Source organism: Tarenaya hassleriana, unplaced genomic scaffold (genome assembly GCF_000463585.1).
Source record: "Tarenaya hassleriana unplaced genomic scaffold, ASM46358v1 Cleome3, whole genome shotgun sequence".
NCBI classification, from domain to species: Eukaryota; Viridiplantae; Streptophyta; class Magnoliopsida; order Brassicales; family Cleomaceae; genus Tarenaya; species Tarenaya hassleriana.
The window spans coordinates 5,748,812-5,772,080 of record NW_010966177.1 but is presented as its reverse complement, the minus strand read 5'-3'; the positions used below and the strand labels follow the sequence as shown (position 1 = coordinate 5,772,080).

The window sequence follows — 23,269 nt, the reverse complement described above, 5'->3', positions numbered from 1 at the left end:
AAAAAAAAAAAAAAAAAAAAAAAAAAAAAAAGCCAATACAGCAAAATTACTCACTTGGAGAGAGAGAGAGAGATTTAGCCGCTGGCGACGATTTCGTGGATGGCCTCGCTAACGGAGATATCATCGGATCGGACAGAGAGTTTCATCATGATCTCCTTGGTCTTGCCGTCCATCCCAAACTGAGTCTTCACTACCGCTTTCACGTTCCCTATGTACACTCCCGACATTAAGCACGTGTGCGACCTCGCATTGCTCGGTACCGCCTCCGTCCCCTGCCACAACCCCACGTTTAGAAGAAAACAAAAAACACTCGGTTTTAGAACAACTATAAGCAATATAAGTTTTTATATCCAATTCGATTTGGTTCGGATTCGGCCTTTGATGATAGAAATATTAAATTTTCAGAGAAATTTTCGTTCTCTTCGGTTATATTTTTTTACTCGATTCAGATTTAATTTTTTCGGTTTTAGAGAAATCATAACCACTCTGTTTTTATGTCGAATTCAATATCTATAACACGAGCTCTTCTTCCTAACATAATGTATCATCAAGGTTTTGAAGTGAATTGATTTACCTCGCATGGCTGCATGCCGAGAAGATCGATGACAGCCTTCACGGCATCACTCAAGCTCTCCCTCGGCCCGAGTCCATACTCATCGACATGCTCGTTCTCTGGGTCCATGTTCTCCCATGCGTTCCTGAAATTGGACACTCCCACTTTCACGATGTAATCAGCTGCTACAACCTCTACATCCTCCAGTTGGTACTCGTCTTCCACTCCCTCCTCCTCTACTTCTCCCGTGCTCGCGTCAACCTGTTCGCAACATTCACCGTTCGCACGATTTTGTTCAGTGATTACTTTCCGAGTTAAGAATCACATCTTCGGTTAACTACGCAAAATACTGGAGAAGGAAGTATATGTACCTCCTTGACAACGAATGCCAAAGTGTTGGAGAATTTTCCAACGGCAGGGACCCCCGAGGGCTTCTCATATGCCACGTAGGCCTGACCGGGTGAATCGTAAGGAAGCGAGTTCAGTGGCTTGGACGCTACTTCGGTGAATTCCTCGGCATCCGAAGCATCAACCACGACGGTCACCTACCAAAAACCGAAACATGGGCATAAAAGAGATGGCCGGGATAAAGGACTTGTAAGTACATCACAAGAGGTAAAGATTTAAGTTCTATTTTGACACATGCTCATTACCCTCTCCAACAATTGTTCCGGTATTGTATTTGTGCAGTTGTACTGAAACACGACGTGGCTGTCAAAGATATGCTTAACAACATTGACCGCGTATTCGGTTTCCGATTCCGTGAGCTCTACAGGTGAAGAAGACTGAAAGAAAGCGAGAAAGAAGAGTCTACGTTAAAACAATCAAGATTGATTTAAAGCGTAAGAGCAAATCCAGCCAATCGGACCTTGAAAAGTTTGCCGAAGCCAGCGAACTCTGGAATAGACGAGAGAAGTCTTTCATAGGCATCGGAACCAGAAGCAGGTGCAGCTGGTGGGGCACCGAGACCAGAGGGCTTCTTGCCATGGGCTTTCTTCTCCGTGAGGGGCTGAGATTTTACCTCCTTAGGCACCAAAGTTACGTCAAAAGGTTCTTCGGAAGGCTCCTGTTCAATCAAACTCGTGAGATAACCGATGCCTTACAGACTTACAGTGCAGAAGAGAAAGGAGAAAAGAGAGGGAAATTACATAGTTTTTCAGACTAGTTTCCAGATTGATAAGAGGCACATCCAGAGAACCGAATAGAAATTGTTTGCTATCTTTGTCGGTATCAACCGACCCATCACCAGCAAGTATACTTAAAAAGAGTGTAGCCCTATCGCGAACCTGAAGAAAAAATAGTGACATATAAAAAGGCATCATTCAACAAGAGCACGTGTTTGCGCTGAGACCGCTTCTACAAATGCAGATACTAATCACAAACATATAAGCAAACTGACACAGAAATGAACATACACAGGAACAGTGATACAACATATGACGAGAAGCTGACGTTTATGAACTATATGGAACAAGAGCATACCTCGTCATCACTGTCATAGATGCACCGCTTCAACAATACAGTAATACGGGGCTGTAGAGTACCCATTGATAATTTGTATTACAAATTACAATCTTAACCTGAATTAGGAAAGACAAATACAAAAGAAAACCAAATTATTAAAGATAAGGAATAAATTAACTATACCTTCAAAGATCCAACAGCAAACCCAAACTTTGCAAGCGTGCTAACAGCAGCAGCTCGGACAGTTGCATTCTCCAGATGCACACGGTTATAGATATATCGTATATATTTGTTTGGATCTGAGGTCTTAGGCCCTTCAATTCCCAAGAAATGAAGAATCTGTGCCAATGAGATAGATTTAGAATCCTAGATCCAAAACATAAGCAGTTTTCAATTGGAAACCCAGGTAAAGATGAAGAAAAGAATTTACCTGCGTTGAAAGATATGTGAATTCACAATCCTCAATGAACTCACAAAGATGAAGGAGCCCACCTTCCTTCGCATCCGGGATATCTCTGATGACGGTTACGATAGAATCTACAATGGCCCTTTTGTACTCAAATCCACCTTCTTCCCTCAGAATGTTGCTTAAAAAGTTCATCCTACAAAAAATGATGACACAGATTTCTCATAAGCCTCATGATGCAATTAGAGAAACTTAATCCGTAAGATCTCAAAGGAAAGAATGCCAACACTAGAGAAAAACAACACAACTAAAATTTCACTTACAGAGATCTGTACTTCAATGGAAATTTCAAACACAGTGATCTTATGGCTTCCACAACTACAATTTTGAACTCATCGGCAATATCTGACATGAAATTTGTTATCTGCTTCATCAACCGTTCCACACTTGATTCATTCCCTGTTTTCAAGAGAGTCGTGATAGCGAGTGTAGCGATACTTCTATTTTGATCTGAAATCAAACTCTCCATGTCGATGTTGCAGTTGGTGACAGCCATGGGATGAGTCATTGCAACCTGTGTAATTCACACTCACATTCAGCATAAAGTGAAAGTATCGTTTTGTCCTCACAATCATGGAGAACGGTAATGACATCTAGAGAAATCGTAATGGCCTTTCACTGTTTTGTCCAGATGAGAAGAAAATAGTTGTAAAGTTCCTCTCTTTAAACTTTTTCTGAGGAAGCCAAAAGAAAAATAACACAAACCTTGTTCAGAGTCCGGACGGCAGCAAATCTCAATACTGGTTTAGGAGAACTCAAAAAGAGCTGGAGCACAGTGATTGCCGGAGTCAATTCTCGGCTTGTCACGCCATCGAGCTCAGTGATCGCCCTGGCAGCCTCAAGGATCACCATTTCGGCTTTATGGCGCAGACAACTCTCAAGAAAATCATAGAATGGACGTTCCCCAGACTGACTGTGGTTGGACATGTCCCGAATAACCTAAATAACAGAAACTAAATTTAATACTTCCAGCTACATATTAGATGATCAAATGATAGAGTGCCAGCCACACCTGACTGGTGTAACGTATCAAGAGACACTGGGCCAATGGAGACCGAACAGATCCTCTGGTCAAACTGACAACCAACTTGCTGACAGCTAATCTATCATTCTGACGTATCTGAAATTGGTAGTCACAATTGTAAATGGCTGTTAGACCAGTTCTCAATACCTTCTTAAAAAAAGGAAAGGCATATTGTTCAAAGGTTTCTACATTTCAACATCAAAGTAGCTACTCATGTATACTTCGCTATACCCTACAAGTTAGCCACAATGTTTCCAACCCAACCTGATAGAGTAACAAATTCTAGGCTCAGCAAAATTGGTCCGGCCAGCATAAAGTGCCCTAGATTTTTGATTCCACAGGAACCGCATAGGCCCATGAACAAACATCGTAAACATGAAACAAAATGTATTCATATCTCCACAGTCCACATGGGCATGTATGTGAAAAGTTAGAAGGAAATGGCTACGTTCCAGATAAACCATAAAATCACCTAAACTCATCGTGAATAAAAGGGTGTTACAACTTATCATACCTGATGGAGCAAAGCCAGAGCGTGAAACTGAACAAGGGCAGCTCTGGATTGGATAGCTTCCTGAACCTCATTGCTCCATCTTTTAACTATTTCTGGGTTTGTCTGCAAACAACATTACAAGTGTTTCAGCCTGACTAACTACTACGAAACAGCATACTTTTGAAGGCAAGAAAATACCTGGAGCAGGTGAATTCCACTAACTAAAGCCGCACTCGCAACCACAGGATTCTTATCAACAATGGCTTGTTTCAAGTATCGCTCAATTTGAGTGAGAAGGGTTCCATCTATAATCCGGCAGAGGACACGGATAGCATTTGCTCGATACATATCGATCTTGCTGTTCATGTCTTTCATAAGGGAGCTTGTTACAATGATAACCTATTGCAAAAGGCAAACAACTTATCAGAAACTATATCCCAGGAATTTTTCCATATGAAATCAAGCAAGCAAACTAAACCTCATCTGCAGATGGAGATAACTCCTTTATGATCAAATAGACCATTCTCCTCAAACCCGTGTCTTTTGATTGGAAAAGCTTTGTCACGGCAAAGAAAACTTCGGTGGCTTCAATCTGCAGATGAACCAATTCGAAATCAGAAAACCAAATGATTTCAGTAATAAAATGTATTCACACTACAATGTTGGTGTCTTGGTGATATGAAGTGAATGTTCATTCGAACATCAAATGTTCCAAAGGCAATGATATCATTTTCAGTTGAGCCATTTCATATTCATACAACTGTAAAAAAAACAGACCTTTGTGAAAGTCTCCCCCTGATTAAGCAGATAAAGAAGTTTCGTGATAACCTGCAAATTTCACCCAAAAATTAAGAGACTCCATCAATGAGAGATAATCTCACAGAACGCGGGAGAATACCAACAACAACAACAACATCGCCTTAATCCCAAGTTTATTTGGGGTCAGCCGCATGAATTCTTCTTTTCCATTCATTCCGGTTTTGCATCATATCCTCCGAGATTTGCAACACATACAAATCATTTCTAACGCGGGAGAATACCAAAAAAGGAAAAAAGATGAAGAACCGTCAAGACAGCAGAGTGCAGAAATAACCTGCGAGCATCTTCTGGGATCAAGCTGAGGGTCATTGAAGACTCTTGCTTCTTGAAGTACTGCTCCCTTTTCGATTCCCATGAATGGAGAGTACTCCACTAAACCGAGGACATCAGAAGAAGAAATAAACAAATGACAATTTGAAAAGGGGAAAAAGAAATCATTAAGAATGCAATTCGGACTGGATCTAAAGTGATAGCGAAACTAAATCGACCGAAACTAACAATGTCGGTAGTTATCATCACCAACCATTCAGCACTATGATCAATTAAGGTAGAAACCACCGAGTGAACTCAATAACATTACCGACAGAAATCAGATATCTAATAAAACCTGAAAACAACAGGGAACACAGAAAATTACAGATCTACTGATCCATTTACAATCCACGATTCCAATCTCCGCCTCGTAACTAGAAATTCAAACATTGAAACCCCAATATCAAACAAAATGAGGCGAAGAACGGGGATTCGCGAGACTAGCGGAGCGGAACCGGAAATGGAAATACATACGCTCATCGTCGTGATCATCGTCCTTCTTCACGAGCGGTTGCGCCATGGCTGACCTCCGGAAATCGTCTCGAGAGGTATGGCGTCACTCAGATCTCCGACTCTCTGTATCCGTTAACTACGGATGCAAAACACACTCGAAGATCTGAATGCCTTTCCTTCTCTTTGTCCGAGAGACTCCGAAGCTGGGATCGAAAAGGTTAGAAATTAGAAGTAGAGGAGCTGGGATCTGCTGCGACGCATCAAAATTTGGTATACAGCACCAAAGGTTGTGATCCAACCAGAATCCGCCACGTCATATCTCACACTCAAGAAAATTACCAACATGCCCACATGCAATATTTCATTGATAAAAATAATCATTTTTCAAAAACAATTTCAAATTTTTAATTTTTTCTTTCGGTTCGAATTCAATTTTAGATTTTAAATTTTAAAAAAGTTATAATCATTGGTTTATATCAGATTCAATTTGGTTCCGATTATTTATCATTTGTTTCAAATTCGTTCAATTATTATCCAAATTGACAGTTTGTTGGGATGTTCTATTAAGAACATTCATATAAGGGATTTGTTGTTTACAAAAAAATACGCATAATATATTTAAAAGTGAATAAAAAATCGTTATAAATCCATATTATGTTCAATGCATTTCAAAATCAAAACCATATTATGCGCAATACACATCACAATTTGAAATGTCACGAGACTCGACAACAATATATGAATCCCGAGCCTTTTTCTCTGATTTCGGTGCGTGGAGATAGGAATGGGGGGGGGGGGCAAACGCGGGAACAGTTGGTGATGACAAGGGACAGCCACAAAGCGAAATGATTGGACTTTGAGCTGACATTGGTCACAGCCTGTCACCCAGAAAAACGAGCTCAGGTGGGGGGAAAATCGAACAGAAGTCTCCGATTCCGATAAAGAAGCTCAGATTCGGAGAAGACACGCTGAGCTCTCTGTCGAAGCAGAAGCAGAGGAATTCAGATCAAAGTTACAAGTCCTTTGTGTATGGATCGTCTCGGATTTTCTTACATGTATGTATTTGCGTGTGTTTTCGTACCAACTGTTTCTCTGTCTGCAGCAGACTCTTCGGGTCGATTCAATTCGACGAGTTTTCCCCCCTCTCTATCTCTGAATCACGATGCCGTCGCGTAGGAGGACTCTGTTGAAGGTCATCATCCTCGGCGATAGTGGGTTAGTCTCTCTTCGTCTCGATTTTGGTTTCGTATAATAGATTAGGTTGAATTTTGCTGGATAATTTTAGGTTGGACGATTATGACGATCTGGGTGATGTCTGTATGAATGAATTCATGGAATTTGATTATATTTGATCGGAATTCAACGAACTTCATGTTCGTTATCGGATATTGGTTTAGGTTTGCTTTGTGGATTCCTTTTCTGGTGAGTCAGTTCGATCATGGGAAGGAAAACTGGTTTTTGGAATCTTTTTTTACATAGATTTTCCGCAGTTCAGTTCATCCTGTCCAGAGATTGAAGGAATCAAAAGTTTGAACAAGAACGTTATTGGAGCTGTTTCAGTCAGTGTATTTACCTTATCATGAATTCTAGTGACAGAAACAAAATGTGTTGATATGATTGTTTACTCGATCTTGTTGCAGGGTTGGCAAAACATCGCTGATGAATCAGTATCCTTGGAGTGCCGGTAAATCTATATAAACATCTCTGAAGCTTGGCATGACCAATAGATTTATATGATCTCTCTTTAAGAATTTGTTTTCTTCTATTTTCCTTGAACACAAAATCTCTAGCATTTGTTTTGCCTTGACAATGATGCTTTTAGATACGTAAATAAGAAATTTAGCAATCAATACAAGGCGACAATCGGAGCTGATTTCTTGACCAAGGAAGTGCAAATCGAAGATAGGCTTTTCACCTTACAGGTTCAGTAATCTTTTGTCCTGATCTGTTGGATACTTGCCCTGACATTGACCAAAGGCCATGAAAGGGGGTCTTAATTTACTCTGGAAAAAAATATGTGGATCTTATAGCCCCAACCCTCCACCTATACCAGCTGTTAGGTTTTGTCAGTAGGATGGTTATTAAATTATCCTAGAATGTTAAATCTTTGACGGCTCTAGAAAGGAATATTTTCCCAGGTTCTTCACTGCAACGTTCGTGTCAAGTTAGATTAGTGTTAGAAGAGACTGATGGAGTTTATAATGTTAACACTTAATGGTAAAATAGATGCTCTCAGATGTCAGCTTTGTATAGATCTAATCCACGCCTTCTCTTCCCATTCAGTCTCAATCTGGAATAGCTATAGACTGAAGTATGCATTGATTGCTGAGATCTATTTGGATCAACTATATAGTCTTACATACTTTCAGACTTTCTCTACAAGTAGGTTGACAGTGATAAAAAGAATTCAATCCACGTCTTGTGTTGCCTCTCATTAGCTTATAGTTCTGGGCGATGAGTGCCAAAATTGGCTTTCATTTGCACATACCTCCCAGGAAAAAAATGGGTTTCTGTTTGTTTGGTCTAATAGCTTATTCTGGTCGGTCTTCTTGACCATAAGGTCAAGAATGCCTATCTTTCCTAATATACACTTTGTTCGGACATGCCATTCTAGATATGGGATACAGCAGGGCAGGAAAGGTTTCAGAGTCTTGGAGTAGCATTTTACCGAGGCGCTGACTGCTGTGTTCTTGTCTATGATGTTAACTCAATGAAGTCATTTGAAAATCTCAACAACTGGAGAGAGGAATTCCTGATTCAGGTACACTCATTGGTTCTGTCCATAGAGATGTGATGTAAACTGGTTCTCTTCTTCTTTTTTTTTTTTTTTGCCGCCTGGATTAATTCCTTTTTGTAGGCTAGCCCATCAGATCCGGAGAATTTCCCTTTCATTGTTATCGGTAACAAGATTGATGTGGATGGTGGGAACAGCCGAGTGGTATGTGTTTTCTCGGAAGTTCTACCTTCTAGTTTGATGTAAATAAGTGAATTCGAATGTCTCAACCGATAGGGGTGGCTATTCCGAGTTCGTATTCGTGTTCGGTTCGGTTATATTCGGGATTTGGTTATTTCTGTTTTTTTAAAAAAACTATATCCATTTGGTTTTTATATTAAATTCGGTTCATTTTGGTTCTATTTTGGTTCGGATTCGGTTTGTACCGATAAAAATACTCTTTTTTCAAAGAATTTTTTGGTTTTTTGCTTATCATTTTGTTCGGTTTTGTTAAGTTTGGGTTCAATTTTTTTTTTAGAGAAATTATAATAATTTGATTTTCATATCGGATCTGGTAGGTTACGACACTGCATTGTTCGGTTCAGATCAGTTCAGTTATTCGATTATTAACCAAATTACTCACCCCCGCTCACCGAGTATAACTTGACTGTGTTAGGTATCCGAGAAAAAGGCTCGTACCTGGTGTGCCTCTAAGGGAAACATTCCATATTTCGAAACCTCGGCAAAGGAAGGCATGAATGTGGAACAAGCTTTCCAGTGTATCTCGAAGGATGCCTCGAAGAATGCGGAAGACGAAGAGATGTAAGTTAATTAACACATCCTGATTCTCTCCCGGGAAACCATCAGATCGATGGTTAGCTTATAAAGTAATGTCGTTAGATCACATTTTTTTTCGGGGTCGGTTTTTTTTTTAATCTCAGATACTTACCGGACACAGTGGATGTCGGGGCGACGAGCCAGCCGAGGGCAACAAGATGTGAGTGTTAGATTCGCCTGCTCCTATTTACTGCGGTTACACAATTATAGAAGTGATTTTTGAATCATGTTGGCTCTATCCTCGTAAGCTGTTTCTCACATTGTTGCACTGAGAGCGTTCTAAATTTGTGCAAAAAGGACAGGATCCGTCCATTGAGGGTGTGATTGGATACTTTGCATTACTTCGGTTGTTCCCTAATAAAAATAATAAAAAAGTTACAACTCATTAGGACTTCACAAAAGTATTTCTATGAACCACAAATATATATCAAAACGTTTCATATAAAAGTACTATATATGTGTGTGTGTGTGTGTGTGTGTGTGTGTGTGTGTGTGTATATAGAGGCGGGCAGCTTTTTTTCTGACGATGATGTGAACTAAACCATTACTTCAACTGATTGTCGTGACATTATTTCGTTGTGTGCCTCGTAGAAACACTGAAATATTCGATCAATGTAGTGAACAGTTTGATTTGGAAACGAATTTACAAGTTCAACGTTTTTTATAGAACATATAAATTCAGGATTCCTTGTAAAAAAAAAGAAATATATATATATTCAATATCTGCGTGTTTATTGGATGTCTCTAATATATACAAAAGAATAATCTTTCCAAAACTCAAATTTGGGTAATTCAATAAGTGAAATAGGTACAAAGTTTTTATTTTGATCCGAATTCGAATCTTTAGATTGGAGGGAGAGGAGTGTATATTCCAAATTAAATGGCTGAATCCCACCTCCGAGCTCTTATTTGATTACAAAAAAAAAATATCTCCATGACCAATTCCTACGTATCAAATTGCAGAACCCTTTTTTTTTTTAAAAAAAAAAGCAAGCAGAGAAATGTTCGATAATCTAATACCGTTAGATCAATGAAATTCATAGCGATTCTATTGGTGGGGAGTGACGTTTTCATCTAAACCATCGCATCTTATGAAACTATACAATATATCAGACGTCCCACAGTCCATTTCGATTTCTCTGGTTTCCATTGGATTTCGGCTTGGGGTTTGGAACTATATTATTATTCCGAAAATACAGTTTATGTTTTAAATTGGTATAAATTAATCAGATGGATTCTTTTTATGAGATTTTTTTCATGAATATAAATATAGATACGTACATATACAGCCCGTGTGCGTGTTCCTTGCATGTACAAGCAAATACGTCTTCCCGTATATAGAAAAATCCTCAATTGCCATGAACGGGGGAGCCTTGTTTTCTCAAATGGTCTTAATCCATTCCAATCATTCATTTTTTTAAAACATTTTTTTAATTAAAAAAAATAGTTACTGAATTTCTTAAACTCAAATTACCCATTTTTAGGTAAGTATTTTCGGTATCTGAATTCAACAACATCCCTTGAAAATTAAAAAAAAAAAACAAAAACAAAACAAAAAGGTACATTACCAAAAGATCTCCTCTCCTTCCTTAAGGGGAATCCTATCTGAAAAACCAAACAAAAACAGGAAGACAATGGCTTTCAACGCAATGGAAATGGAAGCGGCATTGTATCCGCAACCGGACCACAGGCGCAGCATTTATGCCACTGTCTGCGCAATCTTGGCCTCCATGTCTTCCATCCTTGTCGGCTACAGTTTAGTTCCTGACTCCTCGGACATGTAATAAGATCGAAAAAATCCTGTCTCTGAAGCTGTTTTTTTTTTTTTTTTTTTTTTTTGCAGATATTGGAGTGATGAGTGGGGCAGCTACCTTCATACAAGAAGACATGAAAATATCGAACGTTCAGCTAGAAATCCTGATGGGAATTCTGAGCATTTACTCTCTCTTGGGCTCTGCAGTGACGGGCAGAACCTCGGATTGGATAGGGAGAAGGTTAACGATTGTATTGTCCGGATGCTTCTTCTTCTCGGGCGGCGTCCTGATGGGTTTCGCCAAAAACTATGCCAGCATGATGGTCGGTCGCTTCATCACCGCTATCGGCGTTGGTTACACCATTGTTATCGTTCCCATCTACACTGCCGAGATCTCCCCTGCTTCTTCCCGTGGCTTCCTCAGCTCTTTCCCCGAGGTACATCATAACAAGAAAACTTTCGGGTTTCAGTAAATGTCACGAGACTCGACAACAATATATGAATCCCGAGCCTTTTTCTCTGATTTCGGTGCGTGGAGATAGGAATCGACCTCGGCACGTGACAAGTTCCACGAAGTTCACGTCAATAAAATAAAAGTGTTGATTTTTTTTTACCTGGATGTTTATTCTTGGGTTTGTGCAGATATTCATCAACATCGGTATTCTGCTCGGGTATGTATCAAACTATATCTTTGCAAAGCTTCCAGATCATCTCGGATGGAGGTTCATGCTCGGGATCGCGGCTATCCCGGCTGCGTTTTTCGCCATCGGAGTCTTAGCAATACCCGAGTCTCCGAGGTGGCTTGTTCTCCAGGGACGACTAGCCGATGCCATGAAAGTCCTCGAGAAAACCTCCGACACCAGAGACGAAGCCATCTCGAGACTCGACGAAATCAAACGAGCTGTCGGGATCCCAGATGATATGCACGGTGACATCATAGAGGTTCCTAAAAACAAGAGCCATGGAAAAGGTGTGTGGAAGGAACTCCTCGTCAACCCGACCCCTGCTGTCCGCCATGTCCTCGTAGCTTGCCTCGGCGTTCACTTCTTCCAACAAGCCTCTGGGATCGACGCCATTGTTCTGTACAGCCCAACAATCTTCTCGAGAGCCGGCATGAAATCCAAGCATGACCAGCTTCTCACCACAGTCTCGGTAGGAGTCGTTAAGACAGTTTTCATCATCGTCGGAACATGCTTCGTCGACCGGTTCGGTCGTCGGGCATTGCTCCTCGTAAGTATGGGCGGAATGTTCTTGTCCTTGGTCACGCTCGGGTCGTGCCTCTCAGTGATTGAGGAACAACCATCAAAGCAAGTTGGGTGGGCAATCAAATTGAGCGTGACCACCGTGATGGTGTACGTTGCCACATTCTCTATCGGAGCAGGGCCAGTGACATGGGTGTACTGCGCGGAGATTTTTCCGGTGAGGCTGAGGGCACAAGGGGCGAGCATTGGAGTGATGTTAAACAGAGTGACCAGTGGAATCGTCTCCATGAGTTTCCTGTCCCTTTCGCACACCATCACCACCAGTGGCACATTTCAACTCTTTGCCATACTATCCCTCATGGCATGGTTCTTCTTCTTCACTGTTCTGCCGGAGACACGAGGGAAGCCTCTGGAGGAGATGGAGACTCTCTTTGGAAGCATCACCTCCAGAGAGAAGACTATCGTTGCTGGCAAAGATATAGACAGACGGTAAGACAAACAAGATTTGTTTCATTTGGTTTCTTTTGTTAGGTTTTAGGGGGACTTCAAAATATGTTCAGAAAAGATTCCAATACAGGAGTTTAGGCTGGAATTTCATCAGGGGCAAAGATTCAAAATGGGTTTAATCAATAGAATATCTACAAAAAAAAATGGAGCACGAAACTTCATTTTTAGATTCTTTTTTCACACACATAAGTGATGCATCGAATTCCTATTGCGAATTATCTGAAAGAACAGAGAACATTTTCATCATTTTTCCTATGAGAAGATGCAAACATCTGAGAAACCATCCAGAGTTTTCTTAAGGCGAACTAAGGACAAAATGAATCTTACAGCGATTCAATATCACCCCCTTTTGTGTCACAGACCCATCATCCCGAATCTCCATTATATCCGTTCACTCTCGTTCCCAACGATCTGTTAGCGACAATCAAAGGCAGAAATCTGGTTATCTTGTCGGATCCAATAGCTAACGAAAATCATAATCACTCAAGATGATCAGACATGTTTCGTTCGTATTCAGAAACAAAAGAAGAAACGATGATTCAAAGTAAACGAAAAATGGTCACATGGATTTCACACATTAAGGACCAAACACAAACAAAGAAACGATTCGATGTCTGAAGACCGAGTCGAACGGGAAAAATAACAAATCAAGGATCAGCACTGAAACCCTAAACTCAAACAACCGGAAGAAAACTTAATCCGAAACTATAATCAAAATTTTTTGAACCCTAGTTCTTCGAATAGGATCAAAATCACGCTACGGCGTCAAGCCCTCTCAATTCGTCACACAACTCTCTTTTTATTCCTACTCTCGGAATGTTTACACGAGACTCAATTGAGAAGAAAACCGATTTCAAAAGCGATCGGAGAAGCAGAGCTCGCACTCTACGTGCCCGCGACAACAGAAGCAGAAACTCAACAATAATCAACAACCTGACCTCAATTTCCATAAGCACAATCTCACAAGAAGAGGAAATGAAGCAATGCACACGTAATGCGAGACATGTATAAGTGTATGTATACACAGAGAGAAACCTCTCGTCGATAGGCTATAGCCGGGAAGGAAAACCGCAGTTCACAGCCAACGAAGAAGAAAAGGAAGACGACGCTTTTATAGGACCATACCATCGCAGCGAGTGAATCAACGGCTGAGATTGTGTCCGGTCAAGCGAGAGAGGTCTTGTGAGTGCACCACCACGTGGCAGCTATGCATTGGCTGAGTTCCTCATACCCTACTGTTACAAAATCAACACACATTTATCTCCAAAATTCGGTGGTTATTCTCCGACATGCGATTGCCGCCCCAACCGCAGAATAAATCACCAAAACCATTCCTAAATTATGATGGAATTGTTGAATATCGATATTGCTCTTTCGAATTTTTTTATGTTGAAAATCATGAAAATTACTATCGAATTACTATTTTTCATGATGAAATTGTTGAATATCGAATTACTATTTTTCATGATTAAATTGTTGAATATCGAATTACTATTTTCTCTCCATAAAACGCAAATTTTGCCACGCGTGCGTATTAAATGGGCCGTAAATGGGCCAACATGATGCTCCATTGTACAGAGAGGGGCCCATACTATAATCAGCCCATCCAAAAAGATAAGGGGTAGAAATACATATACTTAAAAACATGAGGGCCTAAATCACAAATAAGCGACAGTATAACCGTGCCAAAACCTAGGGCTTCCACGGAGCAGCCAGCCAGCCACCATATAAACTCACCACATGAGAGAAGAAACCCCACTCGAAACCAAATCGCCAGTTCGAAAACAGATCTTTCCGCTGAGTTCTCTCTCTCTCTCTCTCTCTCTCTCTCTCTCTCTTTTTCGTTGTTTTCTTAATTTGAATTCATTCTGGGTTTTTTGGTGTAATTTAAATTATATATATATATATATGTGTGTATGTATGAAAAGGGCCTTCATAATCCCAGGTAAGACTAAGAGCTCTGAAAATGGAGACGGTGCTTATCTGATTCATGGGAGGCCTATATCGATGATGAAGCAAGTTTCGCTGATAACACCTCTTTTTTTTTCTCCGGAGGTGTTTTATTAGTAACTCTGCTTACATTTCTTTTTAAAATTATCTATTTTAATTTCTGGTATGGAACGATCTGTTCCGGCTAAACCGAGTCCCCCAATTTCCGATTTAATTTTGAATTTTGCTCCTTGGTTTTTCGACTATCTTCTTATACCAATCAATATTGGTTTTTTGTTGAAAATCAATATTGTTTATGTTGTAATCATATGGGAATTGGATGATATGATTCGCGTTTGATGAACACCGTAAGTTCGATTGGAAAATCATCATTAGATTTTCTCTGTGTATATATATATATATATATATATACGCAGAGTTAAATCGACCAAAAATGTTTAACCAGTATTGTGACAAATTGCAATTATATTCTCAGGACATTGTTATGGACCTGTTACCTTGTTGCATAGAAAAATATTACTTTTAAAATCAGATTCATACAAAGAAAAGGTGTAGTGTTCCTGTGATGATTTGAAGGGATGCGTTATGAAATTTCTTTCATACTTGGTGTGTTTAATTAAAAATGTGTAAATAAACATCACACAATGAAATTATGATCGCGAGAGAGGAAATGGGTATAAATAAGTTTAACACGGAGCGTAAGTCGAATTGAAGTGGTAAGGGAATATGGTTTTAAATTATTTGTATCAAAACAAAGTTAGGGTTTTTATTTAGCACATTACGGAAAATTGAAGAAATTATATGGGATACCTTCCGAATCTTTAATAATGTCAAAAACGTGTGATGATCATTGCTTCCGAAATAAATCAGAATATATTACACAATTTGTATTATTAAGCTTATCCGTATAATTAGCTTTAACTAATGAGGGATACACTGAGGGTATATTATATATATGTATATGTATAAAAGGTTACACTGACGTTATGAGTTACAGACATCTTTTTAGAGTGAACCATCACTCCATTTTTTTTTTTATATCATCATTACAAATATTTACGTTCAAGCAAACTGCAACGATTCTTCGCGTTTGATATCAAAAACCTTCACCAGAACATCCTCGACGACCTGCGATGTGTCCTGAAATATCAGTGCTGACAGCAAAAAACCCGAACCAATTGGGTATCAATCTTCGGTACCCGTATCTTTGACGGGTACTGATCGATTCTTTTTTTTCTTGATTACCCATCCAATAGGTGTGGGTACCAATAACAAAAAACCCGCAATAGTTAACCATGGATACCTACGATATCTACCGTTGTATCTTTCGGTACGAATCCAAATACCCCGAATATTTTACATGATCCGCTTTCCAGCATTATGCATTTTTTTGTTATAAATATTTTTAAAATATTTTTCGGGTTTGGATACTTGTGAGCATCCAAACATTTAGTCTGTACTCATGGTCCCGATATATTCGACCTTCAAATACGAATACGGGTATCAAATTATGATATATAGAGATCCGAATACCTTAAATTTTCGGAAGTAATCCAAAAGGAAAAGAACGTGATTTACCTTGTCCGGAGTTGAAGCACCGGATGTTACACCAATGGTTATCGGTCCCTTTGGGAGAAAGTTGTCCTTCTCGACCAGCTCTCCGTACTGCCAGATAAAAAGAGTAAACGGTCAGTGTGTGATTCGCAAAGGAAAAAAACGAGAGAGACGGTTTCGAAGATTGGATCTTTTCGGGGGGTGGGGGGGTTTCTGCACGGATGGAAACAATATGTAAAACTCACGTGGAGCTTGTACGCGATTTTGTTCCCGGGACCAATCCGTTGCTCGCTGTCAATCCAATAAGAAGGGATACCACGAGCCTCGGTGATTTCTTGAAGGTGGGAAGTGTTGCTTGAATTCCACCCTCCCACAACTAGCATTAGATCGAGCTTCTCCTCCACCAGCTCGTATATCGCATCTTGTCGCTCCTGAAACGAGAAAAGAAGATGAACACTTTTCTTCAGAATGACGAAACAGAAGCTTGTTTTATACGTTGCTTTTGCGGTTTCGGGGAAAATAAAAAGAGAGAATGTAGCAAAGGGTTGGAAAAAGTTACTTGTGTAGCGTCGCAGATTGTGTTGAAGCTGATGAAATGGTTGGTAACGTTCTCTACTCCGTGCTTGCGCATCATGGTCCTCTCTATCAATTTCCCTGTAGTTTGGTTTTGTATGGTCAATAAACATGAGAATCAACTCTCTTTCTTTTTTTCTCTCGAACTAAAAAGAAGAGAAGAGTGTTGTGTTGTGTCTTGTCACCGTAGTGCAACTAACCGATCTCTTCTGTTTCGTTCTTGAGCATTGTTGTCTGGTTTGCAATACCGACTTTGATTAGGTCTCGGTCAGGGTCAAAACCGTTAGAAACAGCGTTTTTGAATTTCTACAAGGAAGCCAAGACAGTGGATTAGACCAATTGGGGGGAAAAGCTCAGTTTAATGAGAGAAGATTCACGAATAAGTTGATACCTCCATGAATTCCTCTTTCGTGGAGCTAGATCCATCGAGTTGACCACCGAGAATGTAATCACATACGTATTTGGCCTGTTCTTGATAACAAGTAATCCCATATGAAACAATAAGTGAAAGATCGAGTTTCTGCTACTCATGTACGAATTTTATGAGAGAACAACCAGCTTGGCGCCCGTGGGAAAGGCATACCTCTTCAATGTTTTTCACGATGATGTATGTTCCTGCAAATGATGAAGTCGCAATAGTCTCTTCATGATCATATTTACCATGAATTATTGATGTGTATTCCCCCTTCTTGTGCTTCTCAACCATGTTCCAGACCTTCATAGTTACAAATGTCAAAAGGAAAGAAATTAATAACCTGCCCTGGTGGTAAATCAGAGTATGAATACCACGACTATATATAGAAGGAAAAATGAAACATGGCGCAATGGTGCAACCCGGATGTCGGCTGCAAGAACGCACCTTTGTTACCCAAGGGCAAGTCGTGTCAACAATTTGAACCTTCTTATCGTTCAACACATACATTTCATCAACCCCAGCTCCAAACGCAGGCAGAATCACGACATCGTCTTTATCCACTAAATCAAACTGCTTCTTCCTTTCCTCAACAGGAATAATTTTAACGTCCATCTCCTCTAACCTCTGCAATAAAAAACAATAGTTTAAAGGAACATTAAAAAAAACTACGTAAAACTTCAGAAAGATAACTAAGGACCATGAAAAGTGAATCACTGAATCCTAAATGTTTAAAGTTCAACCACATCAACAGGCCAACAAAGCTATGAAAAGTGAATGAATATCTTAAGGAGACAAAACATAATAACCTAAGTTCCAACATATAAGTGAACTATCTGAGTTCCCAGTGTAATAAGGGCCTACAGACCTTATTGACTGTCGGGTTATGAATGATTTCGTTAGTAATCCAAATCCTCTCATCCGGGAACTGCCTTCTCGCTTCATACGCAATCTGAACAGCACGCTCGACCCCCCAACAAAAGCCATATGCTTTAGCGAGCTTCACGGTAACATCTCCCCAGGTATGTGTGTACCCATTTGCTTTCAGTGTCTGTAATATATCACCTGAAACCGTCAAACACAATAAACACCATGAATCTCCTTCCAGTCTATTCCTTCCCCCAAACCCATACAATAACCTCATACAATATATCAATAAGAAAATCCAACTATGAGTAGTTATTCAATTCAATTTCATCCATATCATTCTTCATATCAAAATTATTATGTCGTCAATTCGAATCTAACGTTGTGGTCTTCATCTATTTATTTAGATTACCGGTCCATTATAGTTATTTGGCTAAGCAACTTCTAATTTTATCGTCAAATTAATCAAGTTTTCCCAAGTTTTCAAAACTGGAAAGGATGAAATTCAATAAAACGTCGAGTAATCCTTAGAATTTGAGTAATTTGCAAAACCTACATATATATATGAAAAGGTAAAATGAAGGATCAAAGAATAATTCGGTCTCTCTTATCTTTTTCTGCATCATCAGCGCCCTAAAACACAAATCTTATTCCATTTTACTAGTTCAATGTCCTTTTAGATTTCCAGAGACGAAATTGAGTTATAAACAATCAGAATCTCCATTTCGCAACAAATCAACCCGAAGAAAACCCGATTCCACACTACTTTCTCGGGTACCAAACAGAGCACAGAATAACAAGAAGTAATTTCACACTCCAATAGAAAGAACAAATAAGCTACAGGGACGTACTGGTGTACTCCTGATTCATGAGCTGGAGAGTCTCCTCCTTGTGGCCGAAACCTTTACGGTTGTAATTCTCGCTCCGCGTCAAGTTCTTACGGAACGTCTTCGCGTCGAAATCCGAGTCCATCACCACCGACGGCGAAGGGGCGTTCTCATCTCCGGCCGAGCACCGGACGGATAAAGGTCTCCGGCGCCGGAGAGATCCAGATCCGAAAAGATAATTCTCCGGCGCGAAGGCTTCCGGTCGCACGTTGAATCGGCAGAACTGGAATGCTACAGCCATGGTGCAGAGAGAACGAGAGCGACGATGACTATGGCGCACTCTGATGGTGCGGGATTTATCTAAAGCTACAATATATAAATTTTAGTTAAAGTAAATAAAATATTTTCTTATTATTATTAGTTTTTATATATTTTTTCTTGGTTGCGGTCGCTTCGTTGTTTGTTTGATATAATTTGACAAATGTGACCAACCAACCACGTGGACGTGTTTGAGCATTTTTAAAAATATTTTAAAATCCATCGTTTTATAAATATTGAATTTTTAAAAATACCCACACCCTGGGCGTTTTATGTATTTTAATATTTGATTTTTAGGTTTTAACAAATTCTTGTTTTATTATTATAATTTTAAATGTAATTTATATTAGAGTGATTTTAATTCGGTTTTTACTATTTTTATATGTATTCGAATTAGATTATTTAAATAAAATAATATTTTCGTTAATTTTAAATTATAATTCGGCTATTTGGTATTAGATTAGATATTATTATTGAAATCTATATATCCAATGTCACACTAATTAATGGGTATGGACCAAATCACGTGGGGAAGAGCTTTTATTGGGAGCGAAGATACCAAAGAAAAGAGAGAGACCGTAGGAGAGAGAAAGATAAGAGTAAAATAATAATTATAATCTAATAATAAAAAAACATCAAAGCGTATTTAAAACGTTTAATAATCCCTTAATCAGAAAAATATAATAATAATAATATTTAACCACAAATTCATCAAAATATAAAACGTATTTTGAAAACTGAAATGCTCTTCTCTCATGAGTTATGAAACTGTTTTTTTATTTTTGAAATCTGAAATTATGAAGTTCTTGATTCTTCATTGAATCACTGTTAAAATAAAACATAATAAATTTTATATATATATATATATATGGAAGCGTTTAATGACAGAAAATGAGGGATTCGTCTAGGTATAATAAAATCAATACGAATTGAATAACATCTAACCATAATCGAATATATTAAAAAAAGATTTATAATTTTTATTATTAAAACAGAACCTAAACCAATCTAATATAAAAAATAATAGATATAAAATTTCTAAAATTTTCTTTTAAAAAAAAGTAGCTGAATACAGATATAAATGAATAGGATTGGAATTTGGAATCGAAAATGGAAATATGTATATGCTAAAAAAAATTGGTCAAACGACGACAAAGGTGTTGGCATAACTAAAACGTGGTCCACTCCACAGATCTCATAATTTAAGCCCCAAGACAACGTGTGATCGTTACTTAATCTTAGTTTCTCGATCATTTCGCTTATTTGTCGTTTAATGGGAAAAAATCTGATTATATATATATATATAAAATTGGATGAATAATGATTATTCATAAATATATGGCGATATATATAGTTGTTTCTATTGGGTGTTTATAAATAACTAAAGTATTAATTTTAAAATTTTAAAAGACTAAAGATAAATATTTCCCAAAAAAAATGAGTTGGAAAAATATCAAGGAGAAGAAGAATAATAATGATCCGGTTGAGAACTCAATTGACGGTTGTGTGTAGGGTACCAATTTTGGTGCCGAGTCTAAACCGAGTTGATGCGAAAAATATCGGGTTTTGGTTCTAAATTTATAGATCTAATAAAATTTAAATTTTCGGATTAGATTCAAATTTTACATCGATTCGAAAAATCGATTTTATTTTTTTAAAAATAAAGGTAAAATAATGTAAAATAAGATATACACGTGAAGGAATAGAATGAGCCGATCCATCCGAGTTTGGACCCGAGTTTTTATAGAACTTTATCAAAACATTTAGGAAGAGTATTATCAGTCCAAAAATGAAAATATCTTGTGGAGCTACATCTTGCGAAGAATAGAAAGAGCGTCATGGTAAGCCTCCTTATCGAGCAGAATCTTAGGCAAACGACGTCGCAGCAAATCCTAACCAACCAACGTATTTAGGGGCAGAACGGTCTTTTCAAGTCGATTAGGTTTGCGGGCATTTCAATTCAAGTTTTCTTCCTCTTTGTATTCGCGTTCGTTTACTTTGCATTAAAAAAATTATGTAACTCGGTCTTTATATTAAAATCGGTTTGGTTTCGGTTGGTATTTAATTTTTATTGATAAAAATAATAAATATTTTTTATTTTTTTTATTTCATTTAATTTGTTTTTTTCGATTCTATATAAATTATAATCATTTGATTTTTATCTTGAATTCAATTTGATTATGATTATATATTATTTGAATTAGTTTAGTTATTCGGTTATTAACCAAATTTTACACCGAGAAAAAGTATCCTCATTTTTTCTGATTCTGTTTTTTTTTATGTTTTTACTAATAATACTCAACGATAAAAGTATATGACTTCTACATTTTTTTTATTCTGATTTTTCATAATTTTTCTTCTTTAATTATATTTTATGTAATTTGTGAGCTAAAAAAAGGAATAAACCAATTTTTTAGATCGATTGTAAAGTTGAGAGTTTGTGTTAGTGCGAGAGATAATTCGATTCAAAACTCGATATATCTTTAATATAATAATAACGATATCTATATGATAATTATACACTTGAATAAATAAATAAAAAAAAGTTGTAAATATATAGGAGATTCTTATCCCGTGATTTTAGAAATATATAGTTGACAGTTCTGATAAAAACAAACCTTTGACTGACGGAAGGAATTTCACTGTAATTTGTATAAAAAATTACCTATTTTTAGCCAATGATATATGGAACTTAGGAACATATTTTTTTGTTGTAAGGGTCCAATGTTAAAATATTATAATCACTAGCAGTCAATTTTTTTTTTATATAAAAAAAAAAATGGATTGAAATGTTATGCAATAACCCACCGGACCACGCATCATCATCACTCAATAAGACTAGCGAATGAAATATTTTTGGGAATTTTTCTATATATATATATATATATACACACACACACACCCATCGGGCCAATTTTTAGGTATTCAACTATATGCCCATTGTCCGATCTCCTTTCTCCACACACTAATTATTTGATTTTTTAATCTAAATATTTGTTTAATTTTTTTAATTTTTTTATAATTTGTTTGGTATTATATTTTGTTTAAAATCTAATTTTATCAAAATCTAAATTTTGGAAAATATTATATTTGATAACTCATTAGGCTCGATCTGGTTTTTTTCAAATCTAAACAATCAAATCCGAAATTTTGTTCTATAGATTTCGGACGCGCTGATCTGTTTAATTATTTCTTTATAAATTTATTTTTTTATTTTTTATTATTTAAAAAAATTATATTTTCGGAATCCAAAATTCAATTTGGATCCGATAATCTAAAATTTTTCAGACTTATATATTTAGGCTTAAAGTATGATATTTTTCGGATGGTTTCGGGTCAAGTTTTGGACTAATATTGACATTAATTTTTATGTGTATATGTATATATACTGATATATATGTTTATGTGTGTATGCATATATATATGTACGTGATTTTGTATACGTGGCTATATATGTATTTTGTCAAAAAAGTTTATTTATTTTTAATTATATATATGTAGTACGTGTCCTATGTATTTATGTATGATTGTGTATATATGCAGACAGGTATTTATTTATTTATTTATTTTAATAAATTCGTTAGCTAGTGATGTGATAGAATAGTTAACTTTTCGATTTGTCACTTCAGTTTCTTTCTAATGATGGATTCTGTCTGTTACTAAACCGTCTTAACGGAGAGACAATGGACGGTTTGTGAAAAATTCAATGTTGGGTATTTATAAAGATTTTAAGGACTATTTTATTTTTTAAAATTTTAAATCACAATTTACATGTTAATTTTACGATTTTAATAGTTCGATTATCTTTAAAAGGACCCTAACCTAACAGATTGATTCGATTATAAAATTTTAAAATCCAAAATAATCAAATCTGAAAACTATAATTGAATCCAAATTAACTGTAAGCGGATAGATTAAAGATAATCCTCCATCTACTATTCACCCATACATCATAAATTAATATGTTATATATAATTAAAAAAATTAGAATAATGAGATTGTTTATATAGCTTTATAATTATGGTATATAATTAAACAACAAAAAATTAATATTTTTATTCAACAATATTATAAATTTTTTTTATTTATTATAATAAATGAACTAAATTTTTATTTAGTTATATTTGATTACAATTTTAATTAGGCATAATCTAACCGAATGAACCAAACCA

The 23,269-nt window shown here is 37.3% G+C and overlaps 4 protein-coding genes across 5 annotated transcripts; 2 read left to right on the top strand and 2 right to left on the bottom strand.

The window, feature by feature from the left end:
• Positions 1 to 6: 6 nt before the first annotated feature.
• On the bottom strand, positions 7 to 5,770 carry LOC104819605 (coatomer subunit gamma-like). The gene is made up of 18 exons (XM_010549750.1): positions 5,606 to 5,770; positions 5,094 to 5,191; positions 4,778 to 4,828; positions 4,479 to 4,592; positions 4,199 to 4,399; positions 4,022 to 4,123; positions 3,496 to 3,603; positions 3,189 to 3,422; positions 2,747 to 2,997; positions 2,448 to 2,619; positions 2,201 to 2,356; positions 2,036 to 2,086; positions 1,702 to 1,839; positions 1,422 to 1,619; positions 1,207 to 1,338; positions 925 to 1,098; positions 575 to 814; positions 7 to 272 (listed from the first exon to the last, which is right to left on the bottom strand). The coding sequence occupies exons 1-18, from the start codon at positions 5,649 to 5,651 to the stop codon at positions 75 to 77; spliced, it is 2,664 nt and encodes an 887-aa protein (XP_010548052.1). The 5' UTR covers positions 5,652 to 5,770; the 3' UTR covers positions 7 to 74.
• A 683-nt stretch (positions 5,771 to 6,453) lies between these two features.
• On the top strand, positions 6,454 to 9,519 carry LOC104819604 (ras-related protein Rab7-like). Of its 2 annotated transcripts, none has more exons than XM_010549749.1 (8): positions 6,454 to 6,611; positions 6,690 to 6,799; positions 7,225 to 7,251; positions 7,407 to 7,506; positions 8,199 to 8,345; positions 8,442 to 8,522; positions 8,974 to 9,119; positions 9,239 to 9,519. In XM_010549749.1, the coding sequence occupies exons 2-8, from the start codon at positions 6,747 to 6,749 to the stop codon at positions 9,303 to 9,305; spliced, it is 621 nt and encodes a 206-aa protein (XP_010548051.1). In that variant the 5' UTR covers positions 6,454 to 6,611; positions 6,690 to 6,746; the 3' UTR covers positions 9,306 to 9,519. The 2 variants fall into 2 exon arrangements, with proteins under 2 accessions (XP_010548051.1, XP_010548050.1); XM_010549748.1 differs by having other exon boundaries at positions 6,455 to 6,611; positions 6,687 to 6,799.
• Positions 9,520 to 10,574: 1,055 nt separating this feature from the next.
• LOC104819601 (putative polyol transporter 1) lies at positions 10,575 to 12,842 on the top strand. Its single transcript, XM_010549746.2, has 3 exons — positions 10,575 to 10,889; positions 10,978 to 11,324; positions 11,530 to 12,842. Exons 1-3 carry the CDS (start codon positions 10,769 to 10,771, stop codon positions 12,580 to 12,582), a joined length of 1,521 nt encoding a protein of 506 aa, XP_010548048.1. The 5' UTR covers positions 10,575 to 10,768; the 3' UTR covers positions 12,583 to 12,842.
• A 2,626-nt stretch (positions 12,843 to 15,468) lies between these two features.
• LOC104819599 (4-hydroxy-3-methylbut-2-enyl diphosphate reductase, chloroplastic) lies at positions 15,469 to 19,130 on the bottom strand. The gene is made up of 10 exons (XM_010549745.1): positions 18,804 to 19,130; positions 17,954 to 18,150; positions 17,533 to 17,712; positions 17,257 to 17,388; positions 17,065 to 17,139; positions 16,874 to 16,979; positions 16,660 to 16,754; positions 16,346 to 16,531; positions 16,125 to 16,211; positions 15,469 to 15,674 (listed from the first exon to the last, which is right to left on the bottom strand). The coding sequence occupies exons 1-10, from the start codon at positions 19,078 to 19,080 to the stop codon at positions 15,609 to 15,611; spliced, it is 1,401 nt and encodes a 466-aa protein (XP_010548047.1). The 5' UTR covers positions 19,081 to 19,130; the 3' UTR covers positions 15,469 to 15,608.
• Between the last annotated feature and the right edge of the window lie 4,139 nt (positions 19,131 to 23,269).

Excerpts from the sequence above, each read along its gene's own strand:
- LOC104819601 (XM_010549746.2), top strand. The coding sequence starts at position 10,769 with ATGGCTTTCAACGCAATGGAAATGGAAGCGGCATTGTATCCGCAACCG. Across the intron at positions 10,890-10,977 it reads TTCCATCCTTGTCGGCTACA|ATATTGGAGTGATGAGTGGG; the intron begins GTTTAGTTCCTG and ends TTTTTTTTGCAG. Across the intron at positions 11,325-11,529 it reads TCCTCAGCTCTTTCCCCGAG|ATATTCATCAACATCGGTAT; the intron begins GTACATCATAAC and ends GGGTTTGTGCAG.
- LOC104819605 (XM_010549750.1), bottom strand. The coding sequence starts at position 5,651 with ATGGCGCAACCGCTCGTGAAGAAGGACGATGATCACGACGATGAGC. Across the intron at positions 1,620-1,701 it reads AAACTAGTCTGAAAAACTAT|GAGCCTTCCGAAGAACCTTT; the intron begins GTAATTTCCCTC and ends TTGATTGAACAG. Across the intron at positions 1,099-1,206 it reads CGGAACAATTGTTGGAGAGG|GTGACCGTCGTGGTTGATGC; the intron begins GTAATGAGCATG and ends GGTTTTTGGTAG.
- LOC104819604 (XM_010549749.1), top strand. The coding sequence starts at position 6,747 with ATGCCGTCGCGTAGGAGGACTCTGTTGAAGGTCATCATCCTCGGCGAT. Across the intron at positions 7,252-7,406 it reads AAAACATCGCTGATGAATCA|ATACGTAAATAAGAAATTTA; the intron begins GTATCCTTGGAG and ends TGATGCTTTTAG. Across the intron at positions 8,523-8,973 it reads ATGGTGGGAACAGCCGAGTG|GTATCCGAGAAAAAGGCTCG; the intron begins GTATGTGTTTTC and ends TGACTGTGTTAG.
- LOC104819599 (XM_010549745.1), bottom strand. The coding sequence starts at position 19,080 with ATGGCTGTAGCATTCCAGTTCTGCCGATTCAACGTGCGACCGGAAGCC. Across the intron at positions 17,713-17,953 it reads ATAACCCGACAGTCAATAAG|AGGTTAGAGGAGATGGACGT; the intron begins GTCTGTAGGCCC and ends TTTTTATTGCAG. Across the intron at positions 16,532-16,659 it reads CAATCTGCGACGCTACACAA|GAGCGACAAGATGCGATATA; the intron begins GTAACTTTTTCC and ends TTCTCGTTTCAG.